We start from the raw sequence: 16,573 nt of genomic DNA on the forward strand, positions 1-16,573 counted from the left end.
CCTTTGGTATTAGCCTCCTGCCACCCACCGAGTGTAGTGTGTGCCTTGAAAAAAGGAAAGGCTCTTGGGTTGGCTAGGAAAACTTTATTATACTCCATGTATTCAGGGAGCTCATACAAGTACGTGTACACATACACACACACACACACAGACACACACTTGCACACAGGCACGCACAGCTAATACTGCTCGAGGGACTGTCCACTGGGCACAGAGTGGCCTGGGGGTTGAGAAGAGGCCCAAAATTCTGCTGATCCCTCGTCACTCTCTAGCCTCTGGCACTGCAGGCTGGGGCCCTGATAGGTAGGTGTCCTGGAAGCAGCGCCTTCACACCTCCAGGCCAGGACCCTTGCTCAGTCCCAGTGCCTGCACCAGGTCGTCTCCAAGCCCGCTCTTCAGTGTCCGTCTCACTGCAGGGACAGAGCAGGGTTGGAGGGTGTTGATGGGGTTAAGGCGGGTGGTGGGCATTTGGGGAGTACTCACAAGACTTGCGGTTGCCCCGGGAGCGCTTGCGTTCCCGAGCAGCTAAGGCACGAGGACTGCTCTTGGTCACTGACTGCACCAGCAGGTCCATGATCTCATCTGAAGTGTCACTGGGTATACTGGAGCCTGGGGGGTCTTCTGGGGATGCAGTGGAGGGCCCCATTGCTGTTGGCGTGACGGGGGAGCTGCTCTGGACCATGCCTAAGGGAGGCCAGATGGGGAAGTCAGGTTAAGTCAAGGTGATCCCAAAGCCCATTGCTCCCAGTGGCCATAGGTCCCACCTCTGCTGCGGCGGCCATGTGTGGTGTCCTCCGGCTTGCTGGTCAGTAGACTCTTCATGCTGGCGTGACTGTCGGCATCACCCCGCCCTGGCCCACTGCCCACAGCCACTGGGACAGATGGGTTGCTGGGGGCTTCCCCAGCCACACCTGAGAACTTCTCCGTCTGCAGAGGACAGAAGGATGAGCTGGGAGCAGGGGAAGGAAGCCACGGGGTTGGGGCGGGGGGCAGTCCAAACCTGGAAGGGTGCCCACCTCTGTGATCATGCGGCCCCGGGTCTTGTTGCGCTCACGGTACGTGGCCCGCTTCTGCTGCTGCTGCAGCACCCGTTCCCGGCAAGTCCGGTACTCCAGCGCGAACTCGCGCAGCGTGTGGCAGAACTGCATTATGCGCACTTCGCGGGCCGCCGGGGCCGTGTACCCCAGGTACAACAGGAAGGCACGGAACCTAGGCAGGTTGGGGTAGGGAGGGATGGTGAGTCCTGCATGGGGTGTGAGGGATGGTGGTGGCGGTCCTGCCCCCCTGGCCCACATGCCCACCTGTTGCAGACACGGCGGTGCACTACCTGCAGCATGGCAACACGGCGGCCACACTGGGCCAAGAAGTGGGTGAGGCGGGCACGCAGGGCTGGGGCCAGCTCATGCTTGGCCAAGCTCCGTAGGCTCTCCTCAGCTGCCCGGCTCCGACGCTCCAACTGCCCCAGGTTCTCAGTCAGCTGCTCAAAGTCCACCTGGAAAAGGAGGGGGTACACATGCTGTCCCCCCACAGAAAGGTACCACCTGAGGCTGCCTCTGTCAGGCCAGCCAGCTTGGGCCCTAGGGCCCCAGATAGCCAAGACTTGCCTCCTGCCCTCCAAAAGCTCACAGTCTAATGCAGGAGACAGACAAGTCCATTTAATCTAAGGGGAGCACAGAAGTTTTCCGGAGGGAAGTGGTGGCTAAACGGAGACCCAAAGACAGTAGGTGTGTGTAGCCAGGCCAATAGAGGAAAGAATGTTTCTGGCCATGGACACAGCCCACGCAGACACGTCTAGCTGAACACGCTCTGGCACAACGGCCCTAACGGAAGGACAGCCTGCCCCAGGAAGCAGCACTCCCTCATCTCCGTGGCTGGTCTTAGTCCAGCCTCTGGCTCGTGCTGACCTTGGCACAGCGGGTGAGGGCAGGGATTTCTGAGTAGAGGTCCGAGGAATCAGGCTGGGTCTGGAGCACCAGGGAGCAGAGATGGTGCAGCAGTGACTGCCGGCGCACCGTGTCCTTCACCTCGGACACCTTCTCCAGGTAGCTCAGCTCGAAGCCGCTGCTCTGAAAGGATCCCATCTGAGCTTGGGCCTGGCTGGCTCCACAGCCCTGGCCCCCAGCCCTCACGTGCACCCACTTACCTGGGAACCGTTGAGGAAGTTGCCCACAGCCAAGAGAGTGGCCAGGATGCAGCGGAAAGTGGCATTTTTTACCAGCTGTTCCATGCCCACTTTCAGGTCAAATAGTGGCTCTGCGATTTCCTGGAGTGGGAGATGAGGGACTCTCAAACTACCTGATCCTTGTGCTCACCTGCCCCATTTCCCACCCCACCCCATTATCTAAGTACCCGCTCCATGCTGTCATAGTCCAGCTTGAAGGCCCATAGTTGTAGGCGGGCGGCCAGGCCCCCAATGGAGGCAAGGGTCATCAGGAAGTTCTCAGCTGGGCCCAGGGGTACATCAGGATTGGCCAGCTGGGCCTCCTCGATCTTCTGCCGCTCCTCCTCCGTGGGCATCATGGTCAGCAGTTTCTGAGAATGCAGCCACCACCCCATATAGTCCCCTCAGTCCTGGCCTGAGGCTTCAGGCGTTGGTTTGGATTCATCCCTAGGTCATCTGGGGGGATCCCCCCAGGGTCTGGGGACTGCTCGGTAGAAATACCAAGCCCATGCCCACCACTGGAGGGACAGGAAATGCCCACTGACCAAAGGAGAGGGCCAGACCTCCCACCTCCCTCCCACACCCCTAGCTGGTATCCCCACCTCAATGCCATCCTTGCTGACAGCAAACTCATCAAAGTTGAGCAGGGCAGCCTTAATGACATGCACAGGTGGCAGGGTGGTTAGGCCAATGTTGATGGCATTGCTGCGCTTGGGGTCCAGCACTGTGGTCATTGTCCGGCGGCCCTCACCAGCTTTCTTTAAGGTTGGGGAGAAGGGTGGTATGAGATTGGGAAAGGAACTAGCTGGTGCAACAGTCTAAGAGGGCACTCTTAAAGCCCCCTTCTAAATGGCCAGATGGTAGGGTCACCCCACAACCAGGGATCTGGGATGTGTAAGGCCTTGGGATGAGCTGAGATTTCTAGTTAGGGCTCTGCAGATACCTTGTTGAGAAACCTCAGACAAGACTCGATGCCATTCTTTGCCTCAGTTCCCCCATGTGGGAAATGAGCGGCAGTTCAGACCCTTAAGCTCTGACTACCTCCTGTCTCCACTGGGGTTACCCTGCAGACAAGGGTGGGTTTACCTTGGAAGGCAGCACGTCTTTGGCACGGGACTCAAACAGGTGTTCCAGCCGGGCTGTGTCCACTGAGACAGGTTCCAGTGAGGCCCACAGGGTGGGGCAAGGCCCAAAATGGCTCCCAGAGCCTCCCTGGCCCCCAGCCAGCTTTAGCTCCCGCCAGAAGAGTTTTACTGTCTTCCTCTTGGTGGGGAGGGCTAGACCATCAGGTGCTGAAGGAGAAAGGGGGGCGGCTGGAGGTGGAGGTGGTGAGAGTGAGCCTTTGATGGGTGGGGGAGGTAGTGGGGGTGGTGGGGGTGGGACCCCTTTCCCAGCCTCCACAGCCTCCACATTCAACATGTCCTCGTCTTCATCCTCCCCCAGATCTGAGAAGTCCAGGTCTCCAATGCACAGCTTGGGTACACGGATAGGAAACTCCTGAATGGGCTCAGCCTTGGGGCTTGGTGGGGCCAGTGGCACCTTGGGCTCTGGCTCAAGGCTCCGCTGGGCCCGGAGCAGACCTCGGGGGACAGGGCTCTCAGGTGTTCTGGGTGCAGGGCCTGGTTCTGGGAAGCCCCATGGTTCCCGCGTATCTAGAATAAAGAACCAGTGTCAGCATCATGCCCTCTGTGGAGCAACAGGGCAGCATGAGTGGATTCTGCCCACCCACTCACCTGGGTGTCCATCGGCCTCATCGGGCATGGCCCCAGCCAATGTCTCTGCCCGGCCCTGGGCCAGTGCAGCCTGCTTCTCTGTTTCTGCCGCTGCCACATTCTCCAGGAACCGGGCTCTGGAGGGAGGCGCTTGTCAGTGAGGGTGTCTGACACACCTCAGCCCAGGGCGGTGTACATGCCTTGCTGGGCCCCTGGGCACTGCCCCAAATTGCAGGCACACACAAAGACACACAGGGAACAGTCCATGCGCCGAGCAGACCCAGGACTTAACCCCAAGGCCAGCCCCTGTTCAGGCCTCCATATCTGAGGAGGGTCAATGCCAACCCAGCATCCCCAGTTCAACATATGGGGAAAAGTTCTGCTTAACATCTAACTTGAATTTTGCTGCTGTTCATGCATGCTCACTGTCTTGATTCTAGACAAGGACCCTCAGAGCAGGGGAAGGGCATAGCTGTCCCAATGGGCACAACAGGCTGTCCCATGTCTGGCAGCTTCTGAGAGATATGACCCATGCCTAGGTAAGGGCCTGGTAAACAACAGGCTTTAGCTTAAGAGTCTCATGCTTTACTGACTGAGCTACCACAACAGGCACTCAGTTTATGTTGAAATAATGAATGTGATCCAGTCCCCTTTTTTTTTTTTTTTAGCCCCTCCAGCCTCTGTTGGCCCTCAGTCCCTGCCCTTCCCTCAGTCCTAGGTTGCTCCTCTACCCCCACACTGTACAGCACCCTAGACAGCCCCCCTGCCCTATTCCTGGGAGAATGGGCTCCAGGTTGGGAGTCTGTGTCCTCATTTCTGGTAGAAGCTGCTAAGGTGTCACTATCGAAGCACAGGGACCACTATGGAACTGCTTCCCTACCCCTTGGATAACAGAGGAGACATATGTCTGGGAGAGGATGGGCCTGAGAGTCCCCCAGCTCTGGCTGCATGAGGCATATGGAACCCCCGCTGGGGGAAGCAACGCTGAAGCCCTGAGCACATGGCAGGCCTGGCAGGCTGGCCTCTGTACTTACTCCAGCCTGGCCTGCTCAGTAGGGGACTGAGGGACAGGTGGGCTCTCTGGGGCCCTGGGTGGGGGGGATGAGAGGAAGAGATGGTAATTGTGATGCCTGCTCCACTCCAAAGCCCAGCTGCTTGTACCCCCACAGAGCTCGGCAGTAATACCAGGGGTTCCTTCCCAGCCCCAGTGGGGAGAGGAGGTGTGGAGGAGGCAGGACATGAGGAAACTGGAAATGGAGAGGAGAGACTGACGTGACGCAGACAGGGTGCAGTAAGAGACAAAGATGGAGCAGAACAAGAGAGTCAAGAGAGCAACGGAGAAACAAGGGGGGCAAGGGGACAGACAACAAAGGGGCAAGGGCAGGCAGAATGCCAGAAAGAGATGAAGACAAGCAACAGGAGGAAGAGGTCCAGTCAGAGCAGAACTCCACCCCCCAGCAGTCACTTACCAAACAGGAGCAGTTTGGTGAAGTCTGGAAAGAAAGAGAAAGCACGCGTTTGGGCAGAGGAGTTTGGGCAGAGGAGGCAGAGGGCCTGTGGAGGGGCTCAGAGTGGAGGGACAGCTGGAGAGAGGGCTCTAGGGGCAGCCTCTGTCTCCCTACTTACTTGTAGATGCTCCTCTCGCTGGAGGTGTCGGCTGAGGACCCCACGGAGATGGCAGGAAAGAGGTTCACCGAGGTACAGAGGCCCGAAGCTGGGCCCACGGGGCTGGGGGCCAGACCGGTTGACAGGGCAGGGCCAGCAGAGTAGGTGGAGATTACCGTTGAGGCGGGGTCCGCGGGGCCTGTCGGCGAGGCGGGGCCTGTCGGCGAGGCGGGGCCTGTGCGGCTAGAGGCGGGGCCTGCAGGGCTGGAGGCGGGGCCTGTCAACGGCCAAGGCGGCTGCAGGGAGATCACCCCCTGCACCCCAACGTGTGAAGGCAAGTTCTCTCTTACCCAGGCTCCGAGGAGCGCACAGGGCAGCCCCCGCCTTCTAGAGACCGGCGGCTCCTCTTGCCCTCCTCAGAAGAGGGCTTTCTGCGTTCCCGCCGCCCACCTGCAGCGGCTTCTTCAATGTCTCCATCCTCCAACCGCAGGGCATTCTAGTGGAGGTGGACCCAGATCTGAGCCGCTGAGACCCGCACAGGTAGGGTGGGGTGCTGGGGAACTGCGCCTCTTCCCTCCCTTCCAGTCGCGCCCAGATGGCCCGGCCTACCTCATAGAGCACAAGCTGTGTGCGCAGGTCGAAATCAGTGCCCGAGGCACCCAAGTGGCGCTGGACCAGAGCCTCCATGCCCTGCTGCTCCAGCGCATCCGTCACATCATAGAAGGAGTCCTGGTCCGGAAGTGCTGCCAGTGTCTAGAGCGTGCGGATGGGAGGGCAAGGCTAAGGCTGATGGAGACCCTTAGGGGCCCAGAACTGACACTTGGTTCTCCCCACTTCTCAGCCCCCCCACCCCACCTTGTTGATGAGGGTGACTGTATACACCAACAACTCAGGGTCAGCGCCATTCTTCTCCTCCAGGATAGACACCAGATTGGCCCAAGGAAGAGAGCCTAACACACAGAAAGGGAAGTAATCATGAAGGGACAGGTAGGAGAGAGGGCTCTGAGTGGTGGGGGAGGAAGAGACAGTCTCTCACCTGTTGAGCTGGCCACAGAGTTGACAGCGCGGATAAACAGTGGTGCATTGTTCTCAGAGTATTCCACAAACACCAGCAGCAGCTTCAGGGCCGTTTTCACCACCAAGCGAGACTGGGGGGAGGGGTCACCACATATGAGCAGGGCTTGGGCCAGCCTTGTGCCAGCTCCTGGTGCGGAGGGGTAAGGGCTTCTGGGGCTGGACCCAGAAAGGAGAGTCCAAGCAGAAAGACCCTGGCCCCAGGCCCAGGTGTTGGAGTGCCTTCTAGGCTTAGAGGGGGAGCCTCAGACTCACTCCATTCCAGCCCACTTTGAAGGAGACCGAGGTCAAGGCAGTGGGAAAAGGGTGCATGGCTGTGCGGAGGGCCACTTACCACACTGGCGCACAGTGTGTACAGCCACTGCACAGTCTCGCTGTGGGCCACCACCCCCAGCATCCCATCCACAAACAGCATCAGCTGGCCTAGTGCTGGGGACACAGGGACAAGAGGTGAGTAAGGGGTCGCCGAAGGCAGGGGTCATAGGGGAGGGATGGGGCTAACCTCGGAGGATGTAGCTCTGATAGTTGTGGTCGGCAGCAGCACCCACACGGATCAGGCAACTCAGCCCCTCCGAGTGCACAAATTCAGGCACCAGGTCCTTGTCCTCCTGGGGACACCATGGGGGAGTTTAAGCAGGGCTCAGGCTGGACGCCCACCCCCAGCCCACTTCTGGGCCTCACCTGGAAGATCTGCTTTAGTGAGAAGAGGGAGCGACGCAGCTCAGGGCCACTGGAGCCATACAACTTTTCTGCAAGGGGTAGGTGGGCATGGAAACCTCAAGGGGGCACAGACACCCTCCTCTACTGGGACACAATCCCCCACCAAAGAATATTCTAGTACTCTTGAACCCCCAACCTCCTCCTCCACTCCCTGACTCTGGGCAAGCCCCATCGTGGTTTAGCTGCAGCATCAGCCCTGGCCCTGGAAGGAGAGGTCAGGATAGGAATGGGGAGGGGCCACACATCCTGTCTTCATGTGCCTTGTCCACTGTCCAGCACAGGCCTGAAAGAAACTGAGCCAGCGGGGCTGGGGAGGGGGATTCCTGGACTCTAATGCCCTCATACACTTACCCAGGATGGCATTGACCCTCACAGAGAGTTGAGTACGCAGGATGAGTGTAGGCTTCCGCCCTTTGCTGGAATCAAGCAGCCTAGTCAGCAGTTTCCAGGCCATTCCTCAGGGTCCCTGCCCCCACACCAGGGCAGCTAAAGACCACCCCACATGCCAACCCTGGCTCAACTCCTTCCTCCCCAACAAGAGGGTTTGTGCAAACATAGGTATTTCAGGGATGTGTGAGAGCTCCCCCCTCACATCCTGGGCATCAGGTAACACTGGCCAGACCTTGGGATTCCCCTGGCATAGTCCCCTGGGGTGGCAGGAGGTCACTCACAACCCAGGCTAGAGATCAGGTGTCTTGGCTGCTGACACCTGAGCCAGCCCCCGATGGAAGCAAGGGCAGGGGCCAGCCTTGCCTTCCTGGGCCCATCAGCTCTGACCTGATCTCTTCATAGAAGCCCTCCAGCATCTCCCGCTGCTCTTCCAGAGACAGCTCAGGGTCCAGGTAGTATCCAGAGGGAGACACTTGCAGGGCACAGTCCTCCAGCTAGAGGCAAAGGGAACAGCTGTCAGGGCTGGAAAGAGGTGGCAGGGGTATGTATGGAGACCCCATGACCTCCTGCCTCCCCCTCAGAGAGCTGGCAGAGTGGCATACCACAGGGTGTGCACTATAGCCACGCATTCCTTCGGCAGCCATTTCTCACAGGCTTACAATGCGCAGTGCCCATCCACCTCAGGTACCAGCTTTCTCGCCCTTTGTACATGCCATGATTTCCAGCTAACACCTCCCCATTCTGCAGGTTTCAGATTAGGTAATGCTTTTTTGGAATGCTCTCCTGGACTCCTCTAGCCAATGCTACGCAACCCATTCGACCCTACCATTCGACCCTACGTGTGAAGCTCCCATGTGTGAGGCCTTCCACACAGTGTTACAATATCCTAGACACTACTCTTCTTCCCCACTAACCATGAGTTCTCTGGGTTCAGGCACTGTGTCTGTCTTGCCCCATGCTATATCTGCAGAGCCTAGCACAGCATTTGGCTCACAGTAAGTGCTCACTAAACACTGTTGAGCTAATGAACATGAATAAGGAAGAGGAACAGAGACAAGATGGGAGGAAGTTCCTGCTTTCGAGGAAGTTCACAGCCCTGGGGGTGATAAGCTGTATCCACAAAGCATTCAAGCCCAGGGAGAAAGTGTTAGGAATGCTGGTGCAAACCCAGCTGGGAGGTGTGCGTGGGTGTGACGTCTCCCCGAATTGAGACCACGAGGAGCCTCGGGTAATCCATAGGCTGTCAGTCCCTCTAGGCCTCAGGGTCTTTGCTCTGCCCCAAGTGAGCTGGATCTCAGAGGCCTCCAAGGGGCCTATTGAAAACCAGGTTTTAGGATCTGACTCAGTCTGCACTGGGTCCCTGAAACCTGCATTGTACAAGGCACATGATCTATTCATGTGTCTGCTTCCCATGTATCTCCACTGTACCCCCAGCCTGGCTCCTGTCCACCACCACCACGAGGCGTGACACTGGCCTGTCGAGAAGAACCTGTAGAGAGGCCTACTGAAGTGTCTGAGGGTAGCACTGTGCCTCTTCGAGACACCTCCCCCCTAGCACGGAGCCGGTATGTGGGGCTCAGCAAAGTCCCCTTGAATTGAGTGGTCCTGCTCCTTGACATACCATGGCCCAGGGAGAGCCCCCCTCTGGAGAAGCAGGGTGTTTTCTGGCTTCCATCTTACTGGGAAAGTCAATGCCATCATTTGTCCTGCTGTTCTGTCAGCCCTGCCCTGCTCTGGGCCTAGTCCAAGGGCTTCCAGATACTATTGGTCCCCTGGGGGGGGGAGGGAGTCCCGCTCCTGCCCCTACCCTGTTTCTGCTTTGCACCCCTGCTCATGCCTGAGAGCCTGACCCAGCTTCTTCCTAGCAATTCAGCCTTGAGGCCCTTGGGTGACACCCCCTCTCTTCCAGCCCCCCTCCCCCACCCCGTCTCGCCTGGGACATGGGACATAGGACAAACACTCCAGCCTGTTCTCTGTCCCACTTCCTGCCTGGCTGCCTGCCTTCCCTTGGGCGCCTTGGGCGGGCCTGGCCTCTCCCCTCCCTGGGAGCAGAGTCATCTTCTCCAGGGCCTACTAGGAATGGGCCTGAGATGGGGTGGCAAGGCCCCAGGGCTGGGGTACTCCGTCTCGGGCCAGCTCAGCTGAGGGCAGCCCCACATTCCTCCTGATCTCTCTTCCCACATGGTGACTCAGCAGCCTGCTGACCCCACCCCCATCCAGGCACAGCTGCATCTCCTTCCACCTTGGACTAGAGGATTCTGGGACCCTAGAGAAACATATCCACACACCCCGCCCCAGCCCCAGAGCAACAAATCCCTTCAGGGATCCCCCAAATCACACATATATAGAATAGCTCACTCATTCAAACATTCATGAACCAGGCTGGTTTTAGGTGCTGAAGACATAGCGTGGAAGAAGACACTGCTTCTGCTTTTCCTGCCTTCCAGTGCAGCTGGGGAGGCAGGCAGGCTCGCCTCAGAAAAAGGCCACAAATAAATGTAGAAGTACAACTGCCATGAGTGCTAAGCAAGGAGAGGGGTGGAGTGCTGTAAAGGTAAACACTGGAGGGGTGATCGGATTATACCTGGTATGTACTTCCACACCCAGGTTCATGGTCTGGTATATATATATATCTGCTCTGCTGGAGCACAGGTCCAAGAAGCACACCCCCAGAAAGCTCGGCTCCCTCAGGCTCTCTTGTCCTCCTGCAAGCACGCTTGTGTGCTCTAATCCCAAGCGAGCAGGGAACGGCCCTCTTCTTCTAGAATGCCTGCATGTATTTGGGGTAAGGTCCTGAAGGTCAAGTGCTCATCACCCAGCCTCAGGTGAGCAGGTTTAACCCCTTTCCCTCCATGGTGGCAGCAGTGGCCTCCCTAGAGAAGTCCTGAGGTAACAGGACTTCCCAAAGCCTCCAGGATGGTGCCCCCCCCCCCGCCCCAACCCAGCTGCCTGTCCCGGGTGGAGATGGGGGTGGTGGGCTAAGGTAGCAAAGAACAGAGACTTCCTGCCAGTGGGGTGGTGCTTGTCCCTCACACCCCTGGCCCCTCGCTTGGGTCACCCTTCTGAGAGCCAAACCTCTGGGGCTTGTTTCTCACACCCTGGGGCTGGGCCAGGCCAGAATAAGCCTGCTGACAGTGCTCAGGGTCAGCACAGGGCCTGTGTGGGCCCACATCCTTGACTCCCTCCTGGTTCTTGTCTTGCACGCTTCTCTGTGTCTGTCTTGGAGTAGAGTCCTCTCCATTCTTCCCAGGCCCAGCCTTCCCCTTCAGCATCCAGCCCACTTTTCTCTTGGCTCTCTGGGCTCAGGCTTTTCTGACAGCCTAAACCAACTCATTACATATGGTTTTAAATGCAGGGCTAAACTTCAGGGACCATGGTGGCTACTCCCTAAAATATTTTTTAACTGCAAATCAGGCGAGAACGAACACACCAGGGGCAGGGAAAGAAGATGGAGAAGAGGGCAGAATTATATGCTGAAGGACTCCTGTTTTAGGAAATAATTTTGCTAACTGCTTCCTTCTTTTGGTTTCCTATAAACATGAGACCCTTGAGGCGCCTGGCTGGCTCATTTGGAGAGCATGCAACTCTTGATCTTAGGGTCATGAGTTCAAGCCCCACATTGGGTGTAGAGATTACTTAAACAAACAAACAAACAAACAAACAAACTTTAAATATGAGACCCTCCTCCTGTTATCTTGGGTTTCCAACTAGACCATGACTTCCCGGATGGGCCTTGAGGAGGGAAACCCATATTAGTTATGCCTCCTCTGTGTCACATACCAGGTTGCCTAGTTGTTTGATTCTCCTGCTATTCCTTTTTTTTTTTTTTTAAGTTTTATTTATTTAAGTAATCTCTATGCTCAAGTGGGGCTTGAACCCACGACCCTGAGATCAAGAGTCAAATGCTCTACCAACTGAGCCAGCCAGGTGCCCTTCTCCTGATAATCCTTTTCCAGGTGAGGAAACCAAGGCTCAGAAACTCAGTGAATATGGCCCAGGCTGCACAACTAGGAATGGAACCAGGGCTAAATAACCTAGATCTTGGGTAGATGGACTTTGGAAGTGCTGCAGGGAGCCCTGGAGGGGAGGTGGGGGAGGGCTGGAGCATGTAGTATTGCCAAGGGCTGAAGACCACCCCTCAGCTTTCTGGACTCTGCAAATACCCCAAACTGGTCCTCCCAGTTGTAGCAAGGGAACACAAATGAACATACACATCATACACACTGAGGTAACAGTGCCTACATCTGCAAGGACCTAGGTCCTGGGGTCCCTCACCAGGCTGCATCCCAGACGCCCTGGCCCAGAATGATCAGTAAATTAGACATGGATGATGGCCCCAGAGAAAGCTAGAAGGCGGCCATGGCTCATGTCCACATCCCAATCTTCTAGTCTCCCCAAAAGACCTCCATATCAGGGAAATAAAGGGCTCGGTTCATCACCAGAGCACCCCATCTTACCCTTAAGACTCCTCTGGGACCCCTCCAGTTGGTCCCTGTCCCAGCAGATCAGGTTCACACTTTAGCCCCCTTGCAACAACTGCTCCTGAGGTAAACTGAGGCTGGAGTAGGGAGGGTTCAAGGTCAAGAAACATTCCAGGACAGTGCCACCCCTGTCCTCCTCTAATCTTTAGCCACAGCTGGGGAAACAGAGTAACTGGGACAGATTTCTAGGGCTGTCCTTGCTGCTAGAAGTAGGGGGCTCCTTGGGCCTTTGAATCAGGGTCAGAGCAGCCCTCAGGTCTCTCCACCCAGAACCCAGGGAGAAGTCAACGCTATCTCAGATGTGGCAGGGCCTTTAGGTGTCAGAGGGCTCCTGAGGCACTGCCCTGAAAATCAAAATGTAGCCGACCTCTGGGTAAAGAGATGAAATGCAAGGCCAGAGGGTCAGGTTCTCCTCTAGGCAGGGGCAGGTCCCTGGGCTGTGAGAACTGTACACAGAGGGAAGACAAATACTCCTATATTCTCCCCTGAGGACACCAGGCATGGCCCAAGGCACTGCCAGGACCCCTCCCCACTCCCTCACCCCTCCTGCTCCCACCCAAGGCCAGGAGATGAGTCAGAGGCTGTGGCAAGGAGCTTCCTCCTAGAGGAGGAGGAAATGAGCAAGGTCTTCTCAGATCTGAAAGCTCTAAACGGTTTAAAAAGGAAGCCCCCAGGGGAACTCTAGTGGCTAGGCCCAGCCCAATGGGGTTTGTGGGGTGGAACTCCAGAGAGAAAGTGGGCGGGGCCTTCCTACATTCCCAGGGAGGGAGCAGGGTCTGCAGGGATGATGGTCAGTGCCCAGAGTGGGAGGGCAGATGTCATCACTTGGCTGTGTCCTGTTCCCCTACTGGACAAATGTACAGAGGATAAAGTATTGAGTGGAGATCCCTCCCTCTTCCTTCTGCTCTAGGCCTGGGATGGGAATGCCTGGGTTTCTGGGATACCTCTCCCCTCTATAGGGCCCTGTAGGCAAGCTTGAGTCATGTCTGTGCCCCTGGGGCATGCACTTATAGGAGTAGGGGAGGAACCCGCTGTGACATTTCCTGCAAGGAGAAGCCCTGCTCCCCCTCTCTCAGCTCTCTGATGCCCTGCCCCTACCCTATTCTCAACCCTTCTTCCTCCAGCCTTCTATTCTGGGGTTGTGGTCACAGTTTATATTTGGGATGAGCACATCACAGTGTATCTGACCATTCCTGGCAGAGCTGCCAGCCCCAGGAAATTCTGGCTACAGGCACAGTGGTAACTCAGTGTGCCCACCAGCATATCCTGCCTGTGGGAGATCTGGTAGTCCTCAGGTACACCAAGTGGGAGATCCTAAAGGTGGGGAGACCAGGAATCTCTGAGCTGGGAAGTACTTAACACATTCTCCATCTGAGCTCTGTAGTGTCTTTAGCTAAGGAGTACAGAGCACCAGGTGCAGCAGGGAGATGGGTCCCTAAATGAGGGGAGGAAAAAGGGTGGGTCTTTTCTGTCACTGACCTCCCAAATCTGCCCCTTATTGGGAATCATGTCCTAGAGTGGGGAGTGGGAGGAATACTATGTTCTCTGTAATGCTCCAGGCTTATTTCACCACCAGGAGTTCCAGAAGCCTGAAGGCAGGAACCTACTCGGCTCAACACACCCTCTCCAGCGCCCATCCTGAATTGAAGGTGGCCTCGGGCTGGTCGTGCTCCTTCCAGGCCCACCTCAGATTGACCCTCTGAACAGGGCAGGACAAAAGGGGTTGCATCAAAACTCTCAAGTGGGCAGTGTGCTGCAACCTTCAAGCCGTGGCCTTGAAGCCGGGCTCTGCCCGGACACGCGCCACTCCCCCGGCCAATAATCTCACCAACTCTCCCGCCCGCGCTCAGAGGCGGGGCCGGCCCGCAGAGCGAGGAATGCAGGCTGGGGGCCCGGGGCACATTCCAGGGGAGACCCCGGGCCTGGGGGCCAAGTTTGCGCAACTCGCCCCCCAGCTAAGGCTGGGAGCAGGGGAGGCCAACCCCGCCAACTCTCTCTCCTTTCCACACCACTCGATGTGTACTGGCTGCCGGGGGGAGGGGGGGTAGTAGTGCGCCTCCCAGAGTCCTGGTCCGGAAACCCAGCGCGCCGGAAAGCGCTGCCGGCAGGGGGCTGAGCGCAGGGAGCCGGAGGGGAGGTAGGGCCAACCATCTGGAAAAGGGCCTCTCCCAGCACTGTGCACGAGTCGGCTCCGGGACGCAGGCAAACTAGGGCAGGCTGGCGGTTTAAAATTAGCCCGGCCCGCCCCCTCCCTTCTAGCCGTGGGCCGGCTGCGGCGGGAGTACGGGATGGTGGGGGCGGTGACTCAAAGGGCTTTTCCACCAGTGCAGCCATCAGCTCTCGGCGTGTCCCGGGCCAGACAGCTTCCCGGAGACTCACCTCACCCCGAGAAGTCTCTCTTCTACTGGCATTCCCAAGCGGGGCCCCCACCTACAGGGGCAACACTCTATCGGGCGGGACCCAGTCCAGCCTCCAGAAACCGCTCGAAGTCTTGGCCGCCCCCAGTGGCCCGCCCCAGGTCCGCCCCTCCTCTTGGTCCCGCCCCACCTCACCTGAAGCAGGTGGAAGCTGGTCCTTCCCCAGCCCCAACTTTTAGTCCGCTACCACCCGAATATCTACCTTCACTTTATCCAGATCGGTTACTCCGGCAGACAGGCAGCGAGGGGAACCCAAACATCCCCCCGGTGGGCCTCACTTCGAGGGGGCAGCCAGAGGGGCGCAGACCACAAACTCCCATGTCCCTTCAGCTGCCTTCAACTTGAGAGGCGTCCCGCGAAAGCCAGGCAGCGTGGACCTTAGGTCCCCAGCCCAAGACTTTCCCGCAGTAGAGTACCCGCTCCAGCCTCTCCCCGAGGGATACCTCCCAAAGGCTTTCATGGCGCCATGAACCTTTGATCGCCCCCAATCTTTCTCCGGGCCCCCTCACCTTTAGCGGCGCCGCCAGCAGGCGGTGCAGAGCGGGTATCTGCGCACCCAGGGGCAGCGCCCCGTCCAGGCTGCAGGTGGGGGCCCGGCGCGGCTCCGGGAAGTTGGCACATGCGAAGGGGTCGGTGTCCTCCAAGTACTGCACCCGCACGGTCAACACTGATACCGAGTCCCCGTCTCCGCGATCTTCCTCGCCCGCCATCGTTTGTCACTGGCTCGCGCCGCGCGCCTCCGGGAGGGTCCCGGTCCCGCCGCGGCGTCTGCTCAACTAGCTCAGCTGTCTGGGTCGGGTTGGACCGGACGCCGCTGAGGAGAGGCGGAGCCAGACGGAGGCGGGGCCGAGGAAGGGGGTGGAGCCAAGAGTCTTCCCTGAACGCGCCAGGAGGGGCATCCACTGCTGGGGGCGGGGCTTGCCGCCAGCCACTCAGAGGGCGCGATCGTGATCCCGTTAGTTCACTGGCTCTGCGGGCGGGAAAACCCGAGCTCGCGTCCCGCCTTCAAGAGCGTGCCCAGGCGGGGGAGGTTTGCTTTGGGGTTGATGGCGGTGAGGCTGAGTTCTTGTTGAGGGGTTATTCGGGCAGGTGGGGCGGAAATTTCTTCAGATAATGGCCGGCCGGGTCTGAGTTTAGGGACGAGATGGTCCTGATTCCTTCAGTCTGAGGGATGCAGTGAATGGGATTCCGTCATTTGGGGGAAAGCAGGGAGATGGATCCCTTTCAGTTTGGAGCAAGAAGTGAAAATAGATTCCACTCAGTTTGAAAGAAGAAGTGGGATCATTTGCCTTTAGTTGGGGTAAGAAGAGGGACGGGTGCCCCTCAGCTCTGGGAAAACGATGTGATGACTCAATTTGAGTGAGGAGGTAGAACATGTTTTTCTCAGTTTGGGGTAAGATGAGGGATGGATGCCCCTCAACTTGAATGAAAAATGGAGACGGTCCTCCTCAGTTTGGGGCGAGATAAGCCAAATGCCCCTCAGGTTTGGGGGAAAAGGTGAGTGGATCCCTTTTAGTTTGAAGGGAATCGATAGGCTGAGTTTTCTCATAGTTTCGGGGAAGAAGATAGGTTCCCTTCTGTTTTCATGGAAAAGGTGATGAGACTTCCCTGTAGTTTGACCGAAAGGGAGGCCGAGTGCTCCTCGGTTTGGGAGATAAAGAGGAACAGCTTCCTGAAAGGGATAAAGAAAGGGGGGGTAATCAGAAGGGGGAATGAAACATGAGAGACTATGGACTATGAGAAACAAACTGAGGACTTCAGAGGGGAGGGGGGTGGGGGAATGGGATAGACCGGTGATGGGTAGTAAGGAGGGCACGTATTGCATGGTGCACTGGGTGTTATACACAACTAATGAATCATCGAGCCATACATCGGAAACCGGGGATGTACTGTATGGTGACTAACATAATATAATAAAAAATCATTAAAAAAAAAAAAAAAAAAGAGGAACAGCTTCCTAATCAGCCTCGAATGAGCCGGGTCCAGTCTGGGCCTTGGAGTTTCTGGAGACGT

General features: G+C 57.5%; 1 protein-coding gene across 1 annotated transcript; it reads right to left on the bottom strand.

Annotated features, from left to right (window-relative positions):
* Positions 1-69: 69 nt before the first annotated feature.
* Positions 70-15,319, bottom strand: FHOD1 (formin homology 2 domain containing 1). Its single transcript, XM_040633442.1, has 22 exons — positions 15,070-15,319; positions 8,050-8,156; positions 7,624-7,688; positions 7,234-7,301; positions 7,055-7,160; positions 6,887-6,981; positions 6,515-6,626; positions 6,334-6,428; positions 6,088-6,231; positions 5,829-5,974; positions 5,500-5,742; positions 3,895-4,010; positions 3,248-3,813; positions 2,764-2,919; positions 2,350-2,532; positions 2,144-2,263; positions 1,905-2,066; positions 1,302-1,492; positions 1,017-1,209; positions 765-927; positions 484-684; positions 70-410 (listed from the first exon to the last, which is right to left on the bottom strand). Exons 1-22 carry the CDS (start codon positions 15,268-15,270, stop codon positions 328-330), a joined length of 3,516 nt encoding a protein of 1,171 aa, XP_040489376.1. The 5' UTR covers positions 15,271-15,319; the 3' UTR covers positions 70-327.
* Positions 15,320-16,573: the final 1,254 nt, after the last annotated feature.

This window comes from Ursus maritimus, unplaced genomic scaffold, assembly GCF_017311325.1.
Source record: "Ursus maritimus isolate PB19 unplaced genomic scaffold, ASM1731132v1 scaffold_19, whole genome shotgun sequence".
NCBI classification, from domain to species: domain Eukaryota; kingdom Metazoa; phylum Chordata; class Mammalia; order Carnivora; family Ursidae; genus Ursus; species Ursus maritimus.

Bases quoted from the DNA above. Each gene is read 5' to 3' on its own strand.
- FHOD1 (XM_040633442.1), bottom strand. From the start codon at position 15,270: ATGGCGGGCGAGGAAGATCGCGGAGACGGGGACTCGGTATCAGTGTTG. The intron at 7,689-8,049 runs GTCAGAGCTGAT...GCTTGATTCCAG, and splicing joins GGCTTCTATGAAGAGATCAG to CAAAGGGCGGAAGCCTACAC. The intron at 6,982-7,054 runs GTTAGCCCCATC...CTGTGTCCCCAG, and splicing joins TCAGAGCTACATCCTCCGAG to CACTAGGCCAGCTGATGCTG.